Source organism: Hippoglossus stenolepis, chromosome 9, assembly GCF_022539355.2.
Source record: "Hippoglossus stenolepis isolate QCI-W04-F060 chromosome 9, HSTE1.2, whole genome shotgun sequence".
Taxonomy (NCBI): Eukaryota; Metazoa; Chordata; class Actinopteri; order Pleuronectiformes; family Pleuronectidae; genus Hippoglossus; species Hippoglossus stenolepis.
In genome coordinates this window covers 15,846,379-15,864,933 of record NC_061491.1, presented here as the reverse complement: position 1 = coordinate 15,864,933, position 18,555 = coordinate 15,846,379, and the positions used below count along the sequence as shown (strand labels likewise).

The following is an 18,555-nucleotide window of genomic DNA, read 5'->3' as shown; positions in this document are numbered from 1 at the left end:
TAGAATTAGGCAATATTAATAATAACAATATTAATTATTACAATGGGCATCTCCCCAGAAATGGAATTTGTGGGTTTGTAGACACAAGATTTAAGTGAGTTAATTTGGTCATATTTAAGATGTAAAATGCTGCAGCATGAAGTGGTTAAAATGTCTTGTGTGAACAAGTAACTGCAGTTATGGTCTCAACACGAAAAACAATTCAAACAAACAGATTTTATTATTGACATGATGATGAAAATAGGATTTTCTCAAAACAACTGGATCATGGAGTGCTTGGAAAATTTTGACTGAATTAGAGGAAATAATCACAAAACGCCTTCAACCCACCCACAACACCTCAGCGTTAATTAAGGCAAACATCTCTTGGCCCAATAATTGAGACACCATATTGTATCCATTTTAGAACGTGCTACTAAAGGTCATGACCTTCAAACACGTGGCAGCACTTTACTAAAGCAAACTTTGTTGCCATTGAAAAAGTGCAGGTCAACAATTAAACAATGATAACATTTAGTCTCCCTCGCTTAGGAAAAATCCCAATACCAGTTCTATATAATACTTACAAATTCACAAAATTAGAAAATACCAGTCTGTTATTGGTATATCATTCAATCTTCTAATAACCAATCACCGTGTTGATTATGTATAGAAGATCCTTCAAAGTAGGGGCTTCTAACAAGCAGAGCTGAGTCAAATAATCAATGATTTTAGTTTTTCATGCATGGAATGTTAAAATATACAGGAAGTGGACGCGTAGGCAACACTGTGAATGCATAAAAGTAAAAATCTCTTGACATTAATAATCATCTTTAATTCTGATGCAACATTTTAAAATAAATTAAAAAAGACATTCTGCAAAAGTATATACACCTCAGCACTTTTCAATACTAAAAAGTCAAAAATACTTTGCAGTGTTTTGGTACCACAAAGTAGGAATACGAGAGGAATCTGAAGAATGATACAGTCATTTGGTTGTACTTAGATAAGGCAATCAGTGCACCTAAGAGTTGAATAAGAACTATGTGTCTGTTAGGAGGCTCTCTGCCTAGTGTAACGAAACCAGATCAGCCAAAACTAGATTGAAAATACTAGAATTAAGATACAAAATCATGCTGAAATTAATTATCAAAAATAACAAGATGTAAAAGAAATTGAAGAACCCAGAAATAAATAAAGACAAGATATTCTTTTATCTTGGTTAATCAGCAAATCCTATGAGAGGACCAAAAGAGTATCCTGACAAGTGTTGTCTGGGTAGCCAAACCTCGGGGCCAACCATTTACCCATTACTGTTATCTTAACTAAGTTATCTCATACTAAAATCACATGTTTTTGATCATTAATTCTACGTTTGGGGGATGTGTTTCTCCATACAACTGATGTGAACAACTGTTGATGAAAAACCAATACTACCTCAAAAGAAAACTGATGGTTTTCAAAATACCAATTGCATTATATATTTGACACTCGCGCTTCAACAGTGACGCATACTGATCCAGGACCAAAGTGCCCCCGTTATATACATTTGTAATAGGAAAACTGTATTTTCTCAACAGTACATTCTGCACAGGCTGTCCGTTTTTAAACAGTTTGGGAAATCCACAGTTTGTGAGGCTCAACACAAGATGTCTTTACTAACTAATTAAAGAAGAACAGAAAAGTCTAAATCACTTCATGACATCGCTGGAACATGTCTGTATGAGCACAGAACCTGGTTTGCTTGTTTTGGTTCTGTTTACCAAATCCACAGTATTACAAGGTAGTCCTTTCACAGTAAGCCCTCATGCTCAAAGCTGGAGGGCAGCAGAGAGAAGGTGAAGGGGCAAAACTTGACTCCAGTCCCACCGTAGAACTTATTCTGAAACTCCACCCTGAGGAAGAAAAACAGATGCTATCAAAATAAATAAATAAATAAATAAAACAAAAACACTCAGGTAATTTAAATGACACATGTGGGCAACTTTAGGAGTTAGGGTTATTCTTACCAGTGCAGCCGGAGTGCATGAAGGAACGCAGACAGACTCTCCATTATCAGGAGGATGGACACAGTGAGAACGGCGAACAGGCCGAACACAGGCACCAGGAATAAAACTCCAATACGGGTGTCCGTTCGAAGTCCTACTCGCATCACCATGGCCCACAGCACATCTGACAGCTCTGTGAAAGCAGCATCCATTTAGAGAATTGCAAAACAGACAACAGGTGTATGATAACTACTATTATTCATGATATATATAATATAAGATCTACATGTGTTGGGTGTCCATTGGACTCCTCTTAATGTTTTTTAATTCACTTTGTGCTCAGTGAGTGGTTGACAGGTTTGAAGGAGGGACTAACTACCCGTGTGTTGTAATGCAAACCCCAATACTCACGGGCATGTGCCAGGCTCAGAGCCCAGAGTCTTAGATAGGAGGCTGTGTTTGAGATGCATCCCAGGCAATACTCTATAGTGTGGATGGCCTGATGCAGGAACTCATCTGCAAAGTCAAACTATCACAACAAAAGTAAAACTCAGCATGACTGACAGAAACCAGTGAAAGAAGAACAACATTGGTTGCTTTTAATTAAATGGTTAGAATGGTTTTTTGCTGTGCTGACCTCTTCTTTCTTGTGCTCTGCACTTGTGGAGAGATCACTGTTACTGCTGCCCTCCTCCATGTCATGATCCCTCATCAGGTATAGCTCCTCCTCACTGTTACGCCGCACACGCTCGTATCCCTGAGCACACACAGGCACAAACTAATCAGATGTGCATATTTACAGTCAAAGAACAAATATTTGGAGACGTTTTTTTTTCACTCATTCATAGACATGCATTTCAAACCCTCACCCTGTACATTCCTAGTCGGTGGCTTCCCTTGTGAAGCCAATAAAGGTAGATGGGTTTGCCCAGGAGTAGGACAGGCACTGAGAGAACAGCAATGACCACTAGAAATATCTGCAGGCCAGTCTGAGGAAGAAGCAGCAAAAAGTCAGTGTGAGTAAGTGTATTTCACTTGACATTTGATTAAATCTGTTCAGCAAGAACAAGGACATAATTTACTCTGATGCAGGAGTGGAGCTTTCCATTGGATTCTCACCTGTCCTGGGTAGAGGGGCGACACTGTGTCACCCTGCATGAGGAACATATTAATGAAGTGGATGAGGATGCTCGGGGCCTCTCTGGAGTCCTTTGCAGAGAATACCAGCCACTTGTAGAAAATCATGAACACCAGGTAGCCAAACAGACACAGCAGGAACAGCAGCTCAGGCAGAAATACCAAGTACAGGTTGTGCTTTTTCCTAAAGTGCCTGTTTTTGTTGACAAAAAGAAGACAGGTTATTCAAAACTGTAACATCTAAAGAAAAAGATAAAGAAATAAAAAAACAAACTGGTACTTACAAGTGATTGTAAGTGCTGAGAATGACCCCAAAGCTCATGTGTATGACGCCCAATATCACTGACATCTTCATCTTGTAGGAGTTCAGAAATGTTAGACGGTTGGAGGCCAAGTTCCAGATCTTTGCAACAGAAACATGACAATCTATTATACAATAAGTAGTTTTGAGTGGTAAAAGATAACACAGTCAACATTGTTGTAAACGAGGGCAACCTCAACGAACGTTGAGTATAAATCAATCAATCAATCAATCAATCAATCAATCAATCAATCAGTCAGTCAGACAGACAGACAATCAGACAGACAGACAGACAGACAGAGAGACAGAGAGACAGAGAGACAGAGAGAGAGGTTACCTTTCCCGTTCTGGGACTAAAATAAAGAAGCTACGCAATTCTTTTATAGTAATCAACAGCTTATAGACATCAATTTGGCTCAGAACAAAAATGATCACTAGCAGTTTATGTTTATTTTAACATTTATTATCTAGGGCAGTAGGGCTTCATCTTGGCCAAATACGTTGAAATGCAGAGCGTGAATGCATGGCACATGTAACACCATTTATCGTTGAGGATTGTTGAGGAGATTTTTGAGCATCCTCACACATTACTGTAAATGCCTCTGTATATTCTGTATATTCTGTATATTACACTATATCTGTACAGGAGAATAGTGCCTGTCTAATTCCACACACACTCCCTTCTCTCTCCAAGCAGTACCCAAGGTCAGGTTATAGATAAAGGGCCAACCAACAGCACATTGTAGTGTCTACACTTCATATCTAACTCAGATGCCCCACACAGAGAGGCACCAACTCCAATTCTTTTCTAAATTACACCAGTGGCAAGACGTAAGGACACAATGTGATTTAGGAATGTATACTTAACTATTCAATAGGATGTGAACACCTACATGTAACATATAGAGAGTGACAGCAATTCTAGCCATTCATGGACGTGCTGTTGGAATGGGTGACGCAAGTAGAGGGAGATATATGCGAATGCTGTGGGAGACATCTTCAGTCTTGCTCATGTTACTCTGTTAGAGTTTGTATATTGTTTAACCTTCTGGTCTCCTTGATGCATCAAGTCTACATTAAAATATTCTGCATAACACATCAGCTGCTGCCTGAGTTCTCCTTTCACCAGCTTCCAGAAAACTTCCATAACAGCGACGACGGTCAATATTTGAAATATCGTGCAGCCCTACTCCATATCACTGGCATAGTACTCAAAGAAACACAGTCTGATGCACCTTTTCAAACAGTTTACAAGCCTACCAAAAAAGTTTTAGTGGGAATGCCCGAACTCTTAGTTAAGAACTTTCATTTAAAACACATGTTGCCTTGCACACCATAGGATGATCCTAATTAGTTGCACACAGTGACATAAAAGATTTTAAATTCCACAGAGTATCCAATCATTAATTGGGATTAACCAATATCCTGTCTTTGGGAATCAGTGTGATGTATGATGACTCCTCATCAATACTCTCTACTCACCGGGTCGATTCCCAGAGGATATGGTCCTTTGAAAACTCCTGTAATATTTGGATCCAGAGTAAGAAAACGGTTCCCAGTGAGATCACCTTTCCTGTTTGTCACAAATAAAGCCACCAGTTTGTTCAATGAATGTGATGACAAATCAAACAAACATCTCATCTGTAAATATTTAAACATGTATAACAGGTTGTTCATTACATGTCATAGCTGTAAGAAAGCTGGAGCAGGGTTTACTATAATGATAGAGTCCTTTTTGTAATGAATTACTTACTTCCACACCTCCGCTGTGAACATGGCCTTCACACTCCATCCAGAACCAAAGATGTTCAGGGACTTTGAGAAGCAGTCATTGTATATCAGACCAGTGTAGATGGAGAACAGGCCCATCATCAGGATGATATAACGGCCCTCAAAGAATGTGTTCCAGATCTGTACATACACACATCCAATCACTCACTTACACATCAGACCTGCTGTTCAACACACACTCTGGTTATACCCTGGTTAAATGAGTATTAGGTAAAACATTTTCTCAGCTTTGGAGAACTCACTCACCTCATTCCTGGTGTTTTTAAGTTTGCGGTTGTTCTCGTACAGCACCATCCAGAAAGCAAAGAGAGCCATGATGAGTCCGTGACCCAGATCCCCGAACATCACAGCGAACAGGAATGGGAACGTGATGATTGTGAACGGAGCTAGAAATGAGCAAGAGAGAAAAAAAATACTTCTAAACTGCAGCACTACTAAAATCAAAAAATAAAAGTATAAAAAGAACTTGATATTAAAATCTAGCAAAAGAGCAAAACACAAAAAACAACAATAACAAAATATTTAATTGCAAGTTAGCATTCATTTGGATTTTTGGTTATATCAATAATCCGATGCCACTTTTTGGGACTTTTTCTTTTTCAAATACATATGCATGTTACTGTCACATCTCAGACTTCTGATACACTGCAGAGAGACCTTGTAAAATGTTTAAACTGATAAATAAAGTGCCCATGCACATTTTTACTTTCTAATCTCATTTGATGATAGATATGTAAACATACAGAGGGAAACACTCACCAGGGTTAACCTCCCGGTAAGTTCCCACTCCGTAGGCATCTACAATGTTCTGGAAGCCAGAGGTAAATTTGTTGGTCCTAATAAGGGTGGGGGGAGTGTCGCTGGTGGGGATGCGATTGACAAAGGAAGGAACTGTCGCTCCACTTTTTCTCTGAAATATCAACGTTAACAAATCACAATCTCAGTATATTAATACATTTTAATATCTGACAATCACCACAAAAAGTAGGGGAAAGGGACAGTGGATTGTAACATCAGCAAATGTGGCATAATGCAATCCTTTAAGTGCTAGCTAAAAAAAAAAACACTGTAGGGACACTTCAGTTCACCCATTAGTGTTTTTTGTCATCCCAAATACAGGGTGGTCTTTCAGTACCCTAACCGGGGCAAAATAAAAGCAATGCCTAAATACAATACTTGCTTTTATGACAACAGTATCCCAATTCATGAAGTGACTGCCCCAGTTAAATAAACACAAAAGCAAAGCCTGCAGTGAGTCAAAAATAGAATTTCCTCACCGATCCTTCTTCCAGGGCCCTCCGCAGGGTGGGAATGTCGTTGACAGGACACCACACCTCAGCAATCAGACACTTGTTCGTAACATCAAAACTACACAGGTTCAGAATGTAGTAGATGGCTTTAATCTTCTTGACCTGGATGACCCAGGTGTACACAGATTCTGAAGCCTTCATCGAGACCTGTCTCAGGTAGTCCTCTGTCCTATGAAGTACCTGCACACAGGAAGAGATAACGCAGTGTTTTAAAAATATATTCAAGACTTCCAAGAGAAAATAAAAAAACATTTTTGGAATTTCTATGATTGTCAATGGAACATTACCAAAGAAAAATATTTATCATTTTAAACAAGAAGCATTTCAGTGTTTGTGAGTGAATAAGATACTAAGACATAGGAAAGACATGAGAATTTGCAGGACAAAGGAGAGGATGAAAACAAGAATGCATGAACGAGAGAAAGAACATCCTGCTGAGGCCTCGTGTTGATCATGTGCTCCAGGGAGTGAGTGGGTGCAATCCTACTTTTCAGTTACAGTGGGTTATAGCTTCCAAAAGATTCACGGTGCACTGCCCCACACCAGAACCTCACCTGACCCCATGACTGCGAGGTCTGGCTCGCAAGAACAACAGTTGGGTTAATCTTTTAGAAAATAAATCAGCCATTTAATTTTGCTCTTTTTACACAAGAAGACTGGCTCAAAAGAAAAACTCTTGCTGTACGTAATGTGACTCACTGAGCACAAGATTTTCTGCCAACTTGTTTTAGAAAATGTTAAAAGTATTGTTGTCCTTTATCCTAAAAATCTATCCCCGAGGGAAAAGAACACCCAGACAACTCGTGTTCTAAAATCATCCAGGTTGCATTTTAACAAGAGACAAACAGAGAAAGTTAATTTTTAGTGAATGGCAAACAGAGTAATTTCATTTTCTGTCACTAATTAAAAAGGCATATTTAGACACTAAAAGAAATATTTCACATACTGTGTGTAGGTCCTGAATGCGAGTTTTAAGTCCTTCTACAACATCATTCCTCTCGTCATTGCTCGTGGGATAGGGATACAGGTGACAGTGGTAGCTATGGAAAGGAAAAGATAATATTATTCACAACTACAAGTACAGGCGAGTTAAAAAAAAAAAAGCAAACCTAATCAAACCATTTTATGCCATAAATACGTGTAGAGCAGCCACGTGATCGTGTGTTGCAGAATAGTTACCAGTCACAGATCTTCTTTACTTTCTGGCCAATTTGGTCTCCCCAGTAAGAGATCAGAAACACCATCCTTTTGGTTGGCTCCCCCTGCAAATAAGAAGAAAACAAAGGGGGATGTGTTGTATATCAAAGATAAGACCGGTTTCCTCTATTAACAACAAAAAGAAGTGTCACTTAAAGTCCAGAGTTCATTTTATGTTCAAAATCTATATTTAATTAAAAATTGACTTATTTGTACGAACCTGTTTGTTGCCAAAACAAAACAAAAACAATAACAACAAAACAGAAAAGTACTTGTGATTGAAAGTTAATTCTTGACTTTGGAAATAGCAGCATTGCTCTCTATGTGGTTTTTGAAAAGCATGACTGGTGCTTCTAGCTTGAAGTCAAGCCTCCTCTTTTCCAACCATTCAGAGACACATGTTAACATGGTTGTACATTTTCCAGTAAAGTATGTCCTGACATTCCACCAGTGATCAGTTTCAGCCCTGCATGCCTGCCTTCTGGTCAAGCAGAGGAAAAGGATAACTGGATTAGTGCTGTCACTCAGTATGAAAGAACACGATCACAGCACTCATTGTGTATGTGATCAGCAAGGGGGATGAGAACAGACTTCACAGCAGCTTCACTGGTTTCATTTTCAATGTTGTCACTTTGTATTGATCACTGTTTCAGGACTGTCTTTTGCTTTATGTCATTTTCACTGCGCTACAATACTCTGCCCTCTGCACTGCTGCTACTTCACTATATCTGTTATCAGAGATGACCTGTTGCACAACACAGTGGGAGGTTCTCCGCTCAGATGCGTTCTCAATAGAAACAAATCCAGAAAGTCCAGAGGCTCTGACTCAGACATTTGCCTTCACACATACACCTCCTCCAGAGAAACTGCAGAGAATCTCTGAAGTTCTGTGCATGTCTGAAAGCAGCTTATGAAAACAAAAACAAAAAGTAAATAGGGGAGTGAGTATATGTGCTGATATCTTAATCTCATGGTGTAATGCAGGGAAGACATCAAAAAATGCAACCTCAGCACAAATGGTGGACAGTTTTCCTTGAGAAACCTACTGTTTCAGGATCTTCCAGATATTCCTCGACCTCAGCGTAGCTGAGGATGGTGTAGCCTTTACAGACTCTCCACAGCATCCGCTCAAAGGCTGCGATCTTTACCCTCTGAATAAGCCCAGAGATGAAACTGCAAGAGAATGATGTAAACATTTACTATCAGCCTAAGGTATACACACGCGCCTATTAGGGAATATAAACTTTTATCCTAAAGCTTATTAACAGTATATGAGATTTTAAACATTAATATAGCAGCCAATGATTATTTTCTATGTAAAATATATGGTGCAAATGAGAATGAAGTTTGTGTGTGTCTGGTCCATGTCTCAATGGTACTGTTGCTTTTCAGAGTTGATACGGTCACAAGTGATCAGCTCCACGTACAGGTGTTACTGCACTCAAGATGCATTGAGATACGATCACTCATTACCACACTAGGAAGTGGTACTAGGTCACATGTGAAGGACGCCTACTCAGCTGACATCCTCTGACACGCTACAGTTTCACAATTAACTAAAATAATTTTAACATGTCTAGGTTTTTCACATAGGGTTTCATCTAAACAATCTTCATCGTTAATGTTGCAGTTTTCTCAACTTAACATAATTCCGGCTGCCTGCTGTAGCTGTGATACTCTCTGAGTTGTGACTGCAGAAACATGCAGCTGTGAGCTCAGCTGTCTTTCTTTTGAGACTTCACTCTTGCTGCTTATTCACAATCAACAAAAACTTGCATTCAGCTAAATAGCTGTCCCCTTCACTAAATACAGACTATTCCCACAAAACTGGTTCTCTGAGCAACAATATCTTGTCTGTTTGGGTGTGTGTACAGAGTATATAGATTGTAATGGGAGACAGACAGGACACAGAAAACCATTTAAGAGAAACTAAAAGTGCAACTTGTCGAAACTTTCTTTAAATGTGTATCAGAGGCTGCTCACCTCATTTACTTTTTCCTCATTATCACATGATATTACGATTTCACACTTTAAAATGCCATGAGGATTTTGACAGAGCCAGGGTCTACTGTCAACTCTAAAATAAACCACACTCCATGTCGAAAAAACACTAACATAAACATAACGCTGATATGGCCAACCGGATTTCATTCCTCACCCCAGTTTGGCTCCTAGCCTCTGCATGCTATTGTAATCCATCAATGTGTCTTTTTCTAGGAAGGGGAACTCCTCATACTGCACTTGCAGGGGCTCTCGCTAAAAAGTAAACACAAGACACACGAGGGTTAAAATGAAACTCAAATCAACAGATTCCACTTGAAACGGTGTGAATGTAGAAAATCTGGCCACATTGTGGCACAAGTCGACCCACTGACCTCGCACGTTCTCTGTACAAAGCTGCGGGTGACGTGCAGCATGTGTGTGTACTCCGTCAGCTCCAGCAGATTCTTCTGCAGCTTCTCTTTATTCCTAGTGACTTCCCCCAGCTCCACTTCTAGTCTCTGTAGCTGCTCCTGTGAACACACACAGACAACCAGTGATCAGCAGCATGACTACAACAATTATTTTATTTATTTGTTTAAAAATATATTTGGTGTCATCTTCCAAATTTATACAGACTGGAGGAGAATATAAATAATTAGATCAATTAATTTAGTTTCGGTGGCAATAACTCAACACAATAAATTCAAAATGATATGTGAACAAGTTACTAACCGTTATAGCCATGATGTGCTTCGGTAAGGGAGCCAATGGGTTCACGTCTCGTTCTGGCAGTGAAATGTCTGCTTTCTTAATTTCCCTCAGAAGGTATCCTGTTAAAAAACATAAAAAGCAGTTGTTTCTGAGACCTTTACAGCGTTTCCAAATTCCACAACCAGCCTTTGAACAGCACTGGATTCCAAGTGGAGTCCAGCACTGTGGTGTTCTCTTCTCTTAATCTAATAAGAAAATAGTTTAGTTAGCTAAGGGTGGCATTTCATTCAAGTCAATACAGAACCAGCTGACAATTCTCATGACTGCAGGGTCACTGGCTGTCAATTCAATGAGAAAGGCCCTCTGCGGCTTCATGGACTCACAGCACATTGTTTTGATCCTGTCCAATGCTCGACTACAACTAACTAGACAGAGTAGGCACTTCATAGAGGGCCCTATTGTTAATTTGTAAATTAGCTATAAATGTGATCTCACCAAGAATGCTCTCCACTTATTAATGACAGCTTTGTTTTGATCCTGTCTAACGCTCGACCACACATACCACTCAGTGACTAGATAGGGGGCCTGATTGTTAAAGTGCGTATTAGAAAATCAATGTGATCTTACCAAGAATTCTCTCCATTTCTTCACATTTTTTGATCTCGTTGACATGTCTTCGCTGGAATGTGTTCACACTGGGATTGAGCTGAAAAGGGTATAAGACAAAGTCAAATATTTAATGATTAACAATCATTGTGGAAGCAGCAAAGATCCTCGGGACAAACACATCATAAACCCTTGTGTAAGCACCTGTAAGGCCACATTACAGGAGGATTAAACCACTTATAGCTGGTGGAAGAAACCCCAGATCTGCTGTGTTAGGAATGGTAACAGACTCTAAGAAGACAGATGCGTGCACTTTGTCCACTCAGCAGTGACTTTCACAGTGAGAGATGAGTGGTTATCAGGATGTGTCTGTACTCACGTCTCTGAACTCCACCAGTCCCAGCTCCCCCAGCTCACTGATGCAGTCGTATGCGGACCCGGACTGCAGGAAGAGCTGGGCCAGACACATCTCCTCCCCTCGCAGCAGGGAGCTCATCGTGACACTTGGCTGTGCAGTCTCCCTGCTCAGCCGGCGGGCTAATGCTAACAAGCGAACTACTGCGGTTTGAGTAAAGTCAACGTCAGCGGCGGCCAGTTGAGTCTTTCTTGGTCTTTTTCATGTTTAGCCTCCGGTGACGGTGTCTGACTTCACACAGCCAGAGTTCACAGGCTGCTCCTGGAAGCTAACGTGGGAGCTAACCAGCCGAAGAAGCGCCGCCGTCACCTGGATGAGAAACTCCTGCTCGTCACGGCCGGAGGTGGAAACGGGAGGTCGCCGCCGCTACAGCCGCCGGGGTCGCATGTCCACAGGTGTGCTCGCCGCTCTGCTCCGGGTCTGTGAACTTTGACAAATCGTCCTCTTGTTGTGTCTCCACTGCTCCACGTCACTTCACCTCACACTGTTGAATACGATCAACTTCCCCAGCACGGAACGAGCCCTGCACCAATGAGCGCAGCCCGCTGGAGTCTGCGCACTGCGGACTGGCTCCCAGCCCTCAGCGCTGTCTGAAGGCTGCAGGTGGAGGCCTGACTTTCAGGGAAATCAAACTCCCAGAGAAAACTATTTTTTTTTTTACCAAACATTATCTTAAAGAAATACCAACTTGTGATGCAGATATTTAACACCCCCCATCCATCCATCCAGTGACTTGTTAAATGGGAGAGTTGACCCAAAAATGTTAATTCACTCAGTATCCACTCACTACTGGAGGGGCAAGTGAAGTGTTGGAGTCCACAAAACACTTTTGGAGTTTCAGGGGTAAACAGTGTTGCAGCCAAATCAAATACAGTTGAAAAAATGGTGAGCACTTCTTCAGACATATAAAAACAACAGAAAAATGAACATAAAATGCCTGTGGTGTCACCCGACATTCAAATTCGACTAGAAAAAGCCTCCTTCACTCCATGTTTTTAGCCTAAATATCCTCTGTTATCCTCCTCTGGGCCACATCCGCCTGTGGATCACAGTGGACACTTAGGCTAAAAACATGGTGTAAATATACTGGTTTCGAGTCCAATATGAATGTTGGGCCTTGCAGACACTTGGCTGACACCACAGGAGCAGTATGGAGGCACTTTATGGGTTTTTTTCTGTTGTTTTTTTTACATTTGAAGAATCGGTCACCATTTTCTTCAACTGTATTGGATTTGGCTTCAACGCTGTTTACCCCTGAAACTCAAAACACTTCAAACACTTCACCGACCCCTCCATCGGCATAGTCGGTGAACTGTCCCTTTAATGCTAAAGTAGGAGAGCCCCAGGCAAGTGACCAGCACATTTTACTTTTTAAAATGAGTACTAAACACAAGTCCTGCAGCAAAAAGTCGTTAAAAACAAACCATCGTCAAATATTGTTCAAAGCAGAGAAAAAATAAAGTCGCTGTTTCCTCAAACATTTACACAACTACCATACAAAGGGAAAAGACAAATTAGATTTATTTTACTTAACTCTAACCTCTAGGACTGAAACTTCCAAAATAAAAAATAAATAAATGTAAACATTTATATATAAATAAATGTAGAATTACAATCTCGACATAAAAGGATCTTTAAAGGATTATGTTATCTTAACTTATGATTGAGGTAGTACAGGGGTCCAGAAACTTAAGGAGCACCAACAGCTTTGTTTTGTTTGTTGTCATCTGCACAATAGTGAATCAATATTGTGCTTGTGGATGATAACCCCCCGTGGAGCGTCTACAACCTGAATAAACAATGACTCACAGTTGAACCCTGAGGCAGGAAACTAACTGATGGGTGGGACTGAATCAGATTAGAAGTTCTAACCACCTTTCAAACCATGTCTGACAAGGTTGTCCTCAAAAATATGATGGAAACAAATATTGTGATTGAGCCTGAAATAAATAATAGAAAAATATTTTATTACAAAATAGTGTAGCAATACAACTATTTACATTCCCACAAACATATAAAACCTGTATTATAATTAACAATATCTAATGGGGAAAAAAGGTGAAATTACATTTTATTGACCTTAAAATAGATACTATAGTTTAGCTGGACATTCTCTTGTTATTCCGCCAAATATTTTTCTTCCTCTACATTTTTCTCTTTCAGAGAGCGTTCCATGCCTGTCGGATTTGTCTCCATGGATTCCCAAGAATCGAGGCGGCGATGAAGAAGAAAACCAAGATAAGGCCCTTAGCCAGTGACTGAGAATATGGCTCACCTGGGGAGGAGAAAGGTAAAACAAATCAGAGGTGGTACAATCAGTATCCATTTTCCTACTTTGTGTTTTTTGCACGTTGTACTTATTCACAGTATTTAAAAAAAATTCTAGCAGTTTATTATTTACTAAAGTAAACAATAAAATACAAAATTAGACAGATTCCTACCTGTGTAATACCTGGTGAGTGGAAAGGCAAGCTCAGGCCAACACACATCATTCCTGTTACAATCATACTCTGTGAAGTTGATCTGAAACCTAGGAGAGGGAAGTCAAAATGCTCTCAGTTAGGATCAGTCAGGCAGCCGATACAAAAAATAATAATTAAACGTCTCTCCTTATAAGGGGAGTCTCAGTGTTTCGGGAAGCACCTGGTTTTTGGTGGTTCTGTGTTGACAGGGATGTCTGTAAAGGTGACGGAGGACGTGATGGGGAGTAACCAAGTTTCCTGAGGGTCCAGGCATGGAGAGATGTCACCGCCTCCACAATCCAGAGACCAGGTGGACATGCTGTAGCTACAAATGATCAAAATAAGATACACATGTTGGTTTACAATGACATTTTTCATTGGACTCAGGACATTTGGTGACTTATACTGACTGTGAATACAATTTATTTTTCATTGCGGTGATCCACCTGACACACCTGACTTGCAAAGCGCGGATTTCCCTCTGAGGTCTGCCCTCTATCGTGCCATCGATAAGACTCCAGACATGGATATGCTGGTGGGATTGAATCCCATAGCAGGAACTTGTGGCGTCTTCTATGGTTGTGCTTGAGTTCAGCATCACAACTGGAATTTAGATGTTACATGTCAAATTTAGCTAAACCGAAAAGATATCATTTGTTGAATGTGCTTTACAAGTTAAAATAAAAATGTATCAAAGGTTGATTTGAATTAATTGTTTCTATACAACATTCACTTACAGCTTATGTTGATCCAGTCTGTCCCAGTTAGTGGATCTGGGTTTCCAGTCCTTGCTACATATGTGGCTGTAGTCAGAGCAGCTTGGAGAGAAGCAACTGTCTCTCTAAAGGAAAAAAAAAACTTACATTTTATCTCAGGGCAAATTCAGACATAGACATCAATCAAACATGAGCTACTGACCTCAAGAGATCACACTGAGTCAGATTCTGTCGGCTGACTGGCAGCAAACATCCGGATGTAGAATTCTCCCCAAATAGAACTGGTTTCTTCTCAATGTTGAAACAGTGTCCATCCCCCACTGTCAGTTGGATCAGAAAATGGCAGTGTCTTTAAATCAAGTTGCTTTTATTTAAAAATGGATAATTAACTGTTATACGCTTGCAGTGAGCCAGTAATCAACATCACTTTTTACCTGATTTCCAAAGATTGATTGACGTCCTCTGTATTGACCCTGTATTGTTGTCGAAAATGTCCATGATTCCACCAATAACAGGCCTTCCCACCTGGTAACCTGTCAATGAAAATGTCAGCGTTACTCACTACAGTTGTCACAGTGTGCACTATTTTCTACTAAACAGTTCACTACTATCACAACCGCTCTGTGGATTAGGGGGTTTATGTCGCTCTCACCTGGGTTCCCTGAATTGGGCTCACTCATGAAGTCCCCATTGAGAAACATAGCAGAGTACCTTGTAGTTAACACCACTGTTCAGAGGACAAATGCAAATGTTAGTCCAAACTCCATTTGACATATCTCTGAACTTGCACCTGGTGATAAGTCAAATCATGGGCGAGATACAGTATGTGTACACTTACCACTACCATTCAAAGGGACGGTCCCAACAGTGCGTATGAGTGTGATATTTGTGATGCTATTTTCTTTCCAGTAGAATTGATAATCTAGTGCTAAGGTCACATTCTCACACCACAGGCTTTCTGCTTGAGAGACATGTTAACACATTAACATTCAAATTAATGGACAATTAAAGTTGTTGATTGTAGTAATGATATGTTGTTATCCACATACCCGAAGTCGCTGCACCATTTGTGCTTAAAATACTCTGACTCGGGTCGGTGGCCACTTCATCAGTTACCTCCACTATAACGTCACCTTGAAGGACAAAATAAACAGCATTTTAAAAACACACAGATTCAAAGATGTTCAGGATGTACCAAAACATGTTTAGCAGATAAAACATATACCCCCTTCGCCATTCTTCACTTCAATCCTGAAATCCCCTGGTAGTGTCTGTAAAGGAGGTTCAGTTGGACAGGTGCGCAGTCGAGTTACACACTCGACTTTGAAATTCTTCAAAAATGCCACAGGTGCATTATTTACACACTGGCCGAACAACTTCTGCGAAAGACGAATAGACAAAATGTTAGTTGCTACATAGAATAAAAAATATAATCTAAAAACACTGTACTGTATTATGGTGTAAACAACATACACACAACTAACCTGGGGAATAGTTAAATATTGATCATTTAATGATAAAATGGGACTTCCTTCAACATAAACATTAACTGACACTGGGGCTGACAACACGGGCCTTTGGAAGGTTGGACCAGGCTCGGATTTACTAGACAAGAAAAACAGCAAAAGATAAATAATAACGTGAAACAAACATTAATAAAGGACACTAAAAAACATATATTTAGATTCACATTAATAACTCACACTACATTTCCTTGGTAAAAGAGCCCAAGGAAAGGGTTGTTTTTAGGTGGTGAATGGACACACAAAAATGGAAACCAATCTGGGGAGTTTTCAGCAGACTGCACAGAGCACTGATAATCTGGAGGAGGAGAGACTTGTCCACCAAAGGGACCAGCGAGACAGTGGGATGCAAACAGTGTCAAATCTTCTTTGGAGCAGTCCTGATAGAATGAAAAACATATCAATCATTGGTAATCAATGGAGAAAGAATTACATCTGCCAAAGTGAAGTGTTGTCGAAAGACTACAGCAACAAATACCTTGTCACAGCAGCAGCGTACATCACATGCTCTGAATGTGAGATCACAGGGACAAGGGCCCAGTGGTTGGTACACCTGGTTTGGAATGCTTGTTTTGTTATCAGCTGTGGACAGGAGATTTATAGTTATTAGAAATGTAACCCTCTCTAAGTGCTTACATCCCATAATGAATAGAAATTCTTTCATTTAAAATGACCTGGTCCAGCATTAGCAGGAACCAGCAGTGCATGTATCTTGGCCTGGATCAGCAGTGATGCCTGAGGTGTGTCGCCCACACAAGCAGAAACCTGAAGCGTCTCCAGCACACACAGTGGATTAGAGCAGCAGTCTGGGTCCGTCTCATTCTCACCACACAAATGCAGACTTCTTTCCAAACTCAGCTGAACTCGTACCGCAGTCTGGGGCAAGAAATAAAGAAACATTAGGAATATTGTTTGCATATTCTCCCCGTGTCTGTGTGGTTATTCTCTGGGTACTTCAACTTCCTCCCACAGTCCAGAGATGTGAAGAATGGGGTTAGATTAATCGAAAACTCTAAATGAAATGTGTGAATTTAAGAGTGAATGATTTTGGCCCTGTGATACGCTGGAGTGTATCCCGCTTCTTGCCAAATGTCATCTGGGATTGGCTCCAGCTCCCTTTGCTACCCTCAAGGGATATGTGGTAATGATAATGGATGGATGGATGGAGTCACACCATAATATCCGCTCTGGTAAATGAATTGCGGTGTGTATTAATACTATAAACCCTGTTTAAGTGCCGTATTTAAACATCATTGGTAAATATGATTAAATTAGTGTGTGGTGTAAGGTTTGATTCTCACCTTTCCCACCTGCTCTCTGGTGAGCACCCACTGCGTTACCTCAGCCGCACATGATGGAGGACCGATGCTTCCTGTGAAAGAAAACAAACCAAATCTGTCCAACATGACCACAGACTGCAGAATCACAAGGTAGACACGTGGCTGCCTCTGTTTGTGACCCTAGGGTTTATCCGAGCAACAAAACACCACTCATTTCAATTCGTAATAACTAGATAGATCAATCTGAACAGTAATTCCCATTTTCCTCCTAATAAAAATTTGCACATCTATCCAAAAAAATACGAGTAAACAAGTGGTCTTCAGGTCAATCTGAGGGATCAGGAGAGGATTAACGGGAGAGAAGAGAAGAGAAGAACAAAAACAAGGTTTTGTAAATTCTATTTTAAGGACCATAAATACCCCTATCTACTTTTAAAGGATGGAAAGTCCTTATGTTCAAATGTTAAATCCATCTGTCCATAAAGCTAAGACTAAATAAAGGCTGCTAGTTAGTAGTCCAAGTCAAATAGGGAGTTACTATGAATTTGGGTAATTTCAAGTAATGTGTTATATTAAATGTGATCATATTCTGGTCAAATAAGCTGCTACGGAGGCAGAGTCTCCTCTGGCTGGTACCTGTGGTGTTGGACGGAGACACTGTCCTCACACTCAGGGACATGTCCGACGAGTTCCCGAGCAGCAGAGCAGAGACCACTGGGCCAGAAGCGGTGAGATATGAAGGCTGGAAAACTGTTGAACATCATTTGTTAGCCGAAGCTGTACAGTTGATTCAAAACGACCATTACTGCCCCAACTTGAAAAGGTTAGCTGCTTCCTAGCTAAGGAAGCATCTTTAAAGTACAACCGGAAGAATGTGCGAACATGTACCAGTGACTTACCGACGACATTTCGAGTGTGAGCCAAGGTGAAGAGCATGAAAACACATAAGAGCTGATGGGAGGTGGACACACGCAGCACGTTAGCCATTTGCTTCCCTTCAGAGAGTCGCCATGTTTGTAAACTGTGTCCTGGCAACGCACCTCAGTCTTTTACAAAATTAGTCTCAAATGAACCACAGCGACCTCATCTGGTCTGGATGGTAGAAATGTCATCATATCAGATCAGCAATTAGGGTCATTTCATTTTTCAAACCCAG

The 18,555-nt window shown here is 40.5% G+C and overlaps 2 protein-coding genes across 3 annotated transcripts; both read right to left on the bottom strand.

Moving 5' to 3' along the window:
- Positions 1 to 196: 196 nt before the first annotated feature.
- On the bottom strand, positions 197 to 11,972 carry LOC118115414 (V-type proton ATPase 116 kDa subunit a 2). The gene is made up of 20 exons (XM_035166543.2): positions 11,383 to 11,972; positions 11,025 to 11,103; positions 10,419 to 10,516; positions 10,079 to 10,216; positions 9,862 to 9,959; positions 8,750 to 8,876; positions 7,686 to 7,768; positions 7,453 to 7,546; positions 6,474 to 6,686; positions 5,956 to 6,106; positions 5,443 to 5,582; positions 5,159 to 5,316; positions 4,888 to 4,978; positions 3,389 to 3,507; positions 3,087 to 3,297; positions 2,837 to 2,956; positions 2,605 to 2,724; positions 2,379 to 2,496; positions 1,989 to 2,160; positions 197 to 1,874 (listed from the first exon to the last, which is right to left on the bottom strand). The coding sequence occupies exons 1-20, from the start codon at positions 11,497 to 11,499 to the stop codon at positions 1,772 to 1,774; spliced, it is 2,550 nt and encodes an 849-aa protein (XP_035022434.1). The 5' UTR covers positions 11,500 to 11,972; the 3' UTR covers positions 197 to 1,771.
- Positions 11,973 to 13,364: 1,392 nt separating this feature from the next.
- Positions 13,365 to 18,441, bottom strand: tctn2 (tectonic family member 2). Of its 2 annotated transcripts, none has more exons than XM_035164885.2 (18): positions 18,299 to 18,441; positions 18,036 to 18,149; positions 17,421 to 17,491; positions 16,794 to 16,995; positions 16,598 to 16,701; positions 16,300 to 16,499; positions 16,081 to 16,201; positions 15,822 to 15,975; positions 15,646 to 15,729; positions 15,435 to 15,557; positions 15,249 to 15,323; positions 15,031 to 15,129; positions 14,799 to 14,916; positions 14,618 to 14,721; positions 14,336 to 14,483; positions 14,062 to 14,205; positions 13,860 to 13,948; positions 13,365 to 13,693 (listed from the first exon to the last, which is right to left on the bottom strand). In XM_035164885.2, the coding sequence occupies exons 1-18, from the start codon at positions 18,384 to 18,386 to the stop codon at positions 13,578 to 13,580; spliced, it is 2,154 nt and encodes a 717-aa protein (XP_035020776.2). In that variant the 5' UTR covers positions 18,387 to 18,441; the 3' UTR covers positions 13,365 to 13,577. The 2 variants fall into 2 exon arrangements, with proteins under 2 accessions (XP_035020776.2, XP_035020777.2); XM_035164886.2 differs by having other exon boundaries at positions 15,435 to 15,554.
- Positions 18,442 to 18,555: the final 114 nt, after the last annotated feature.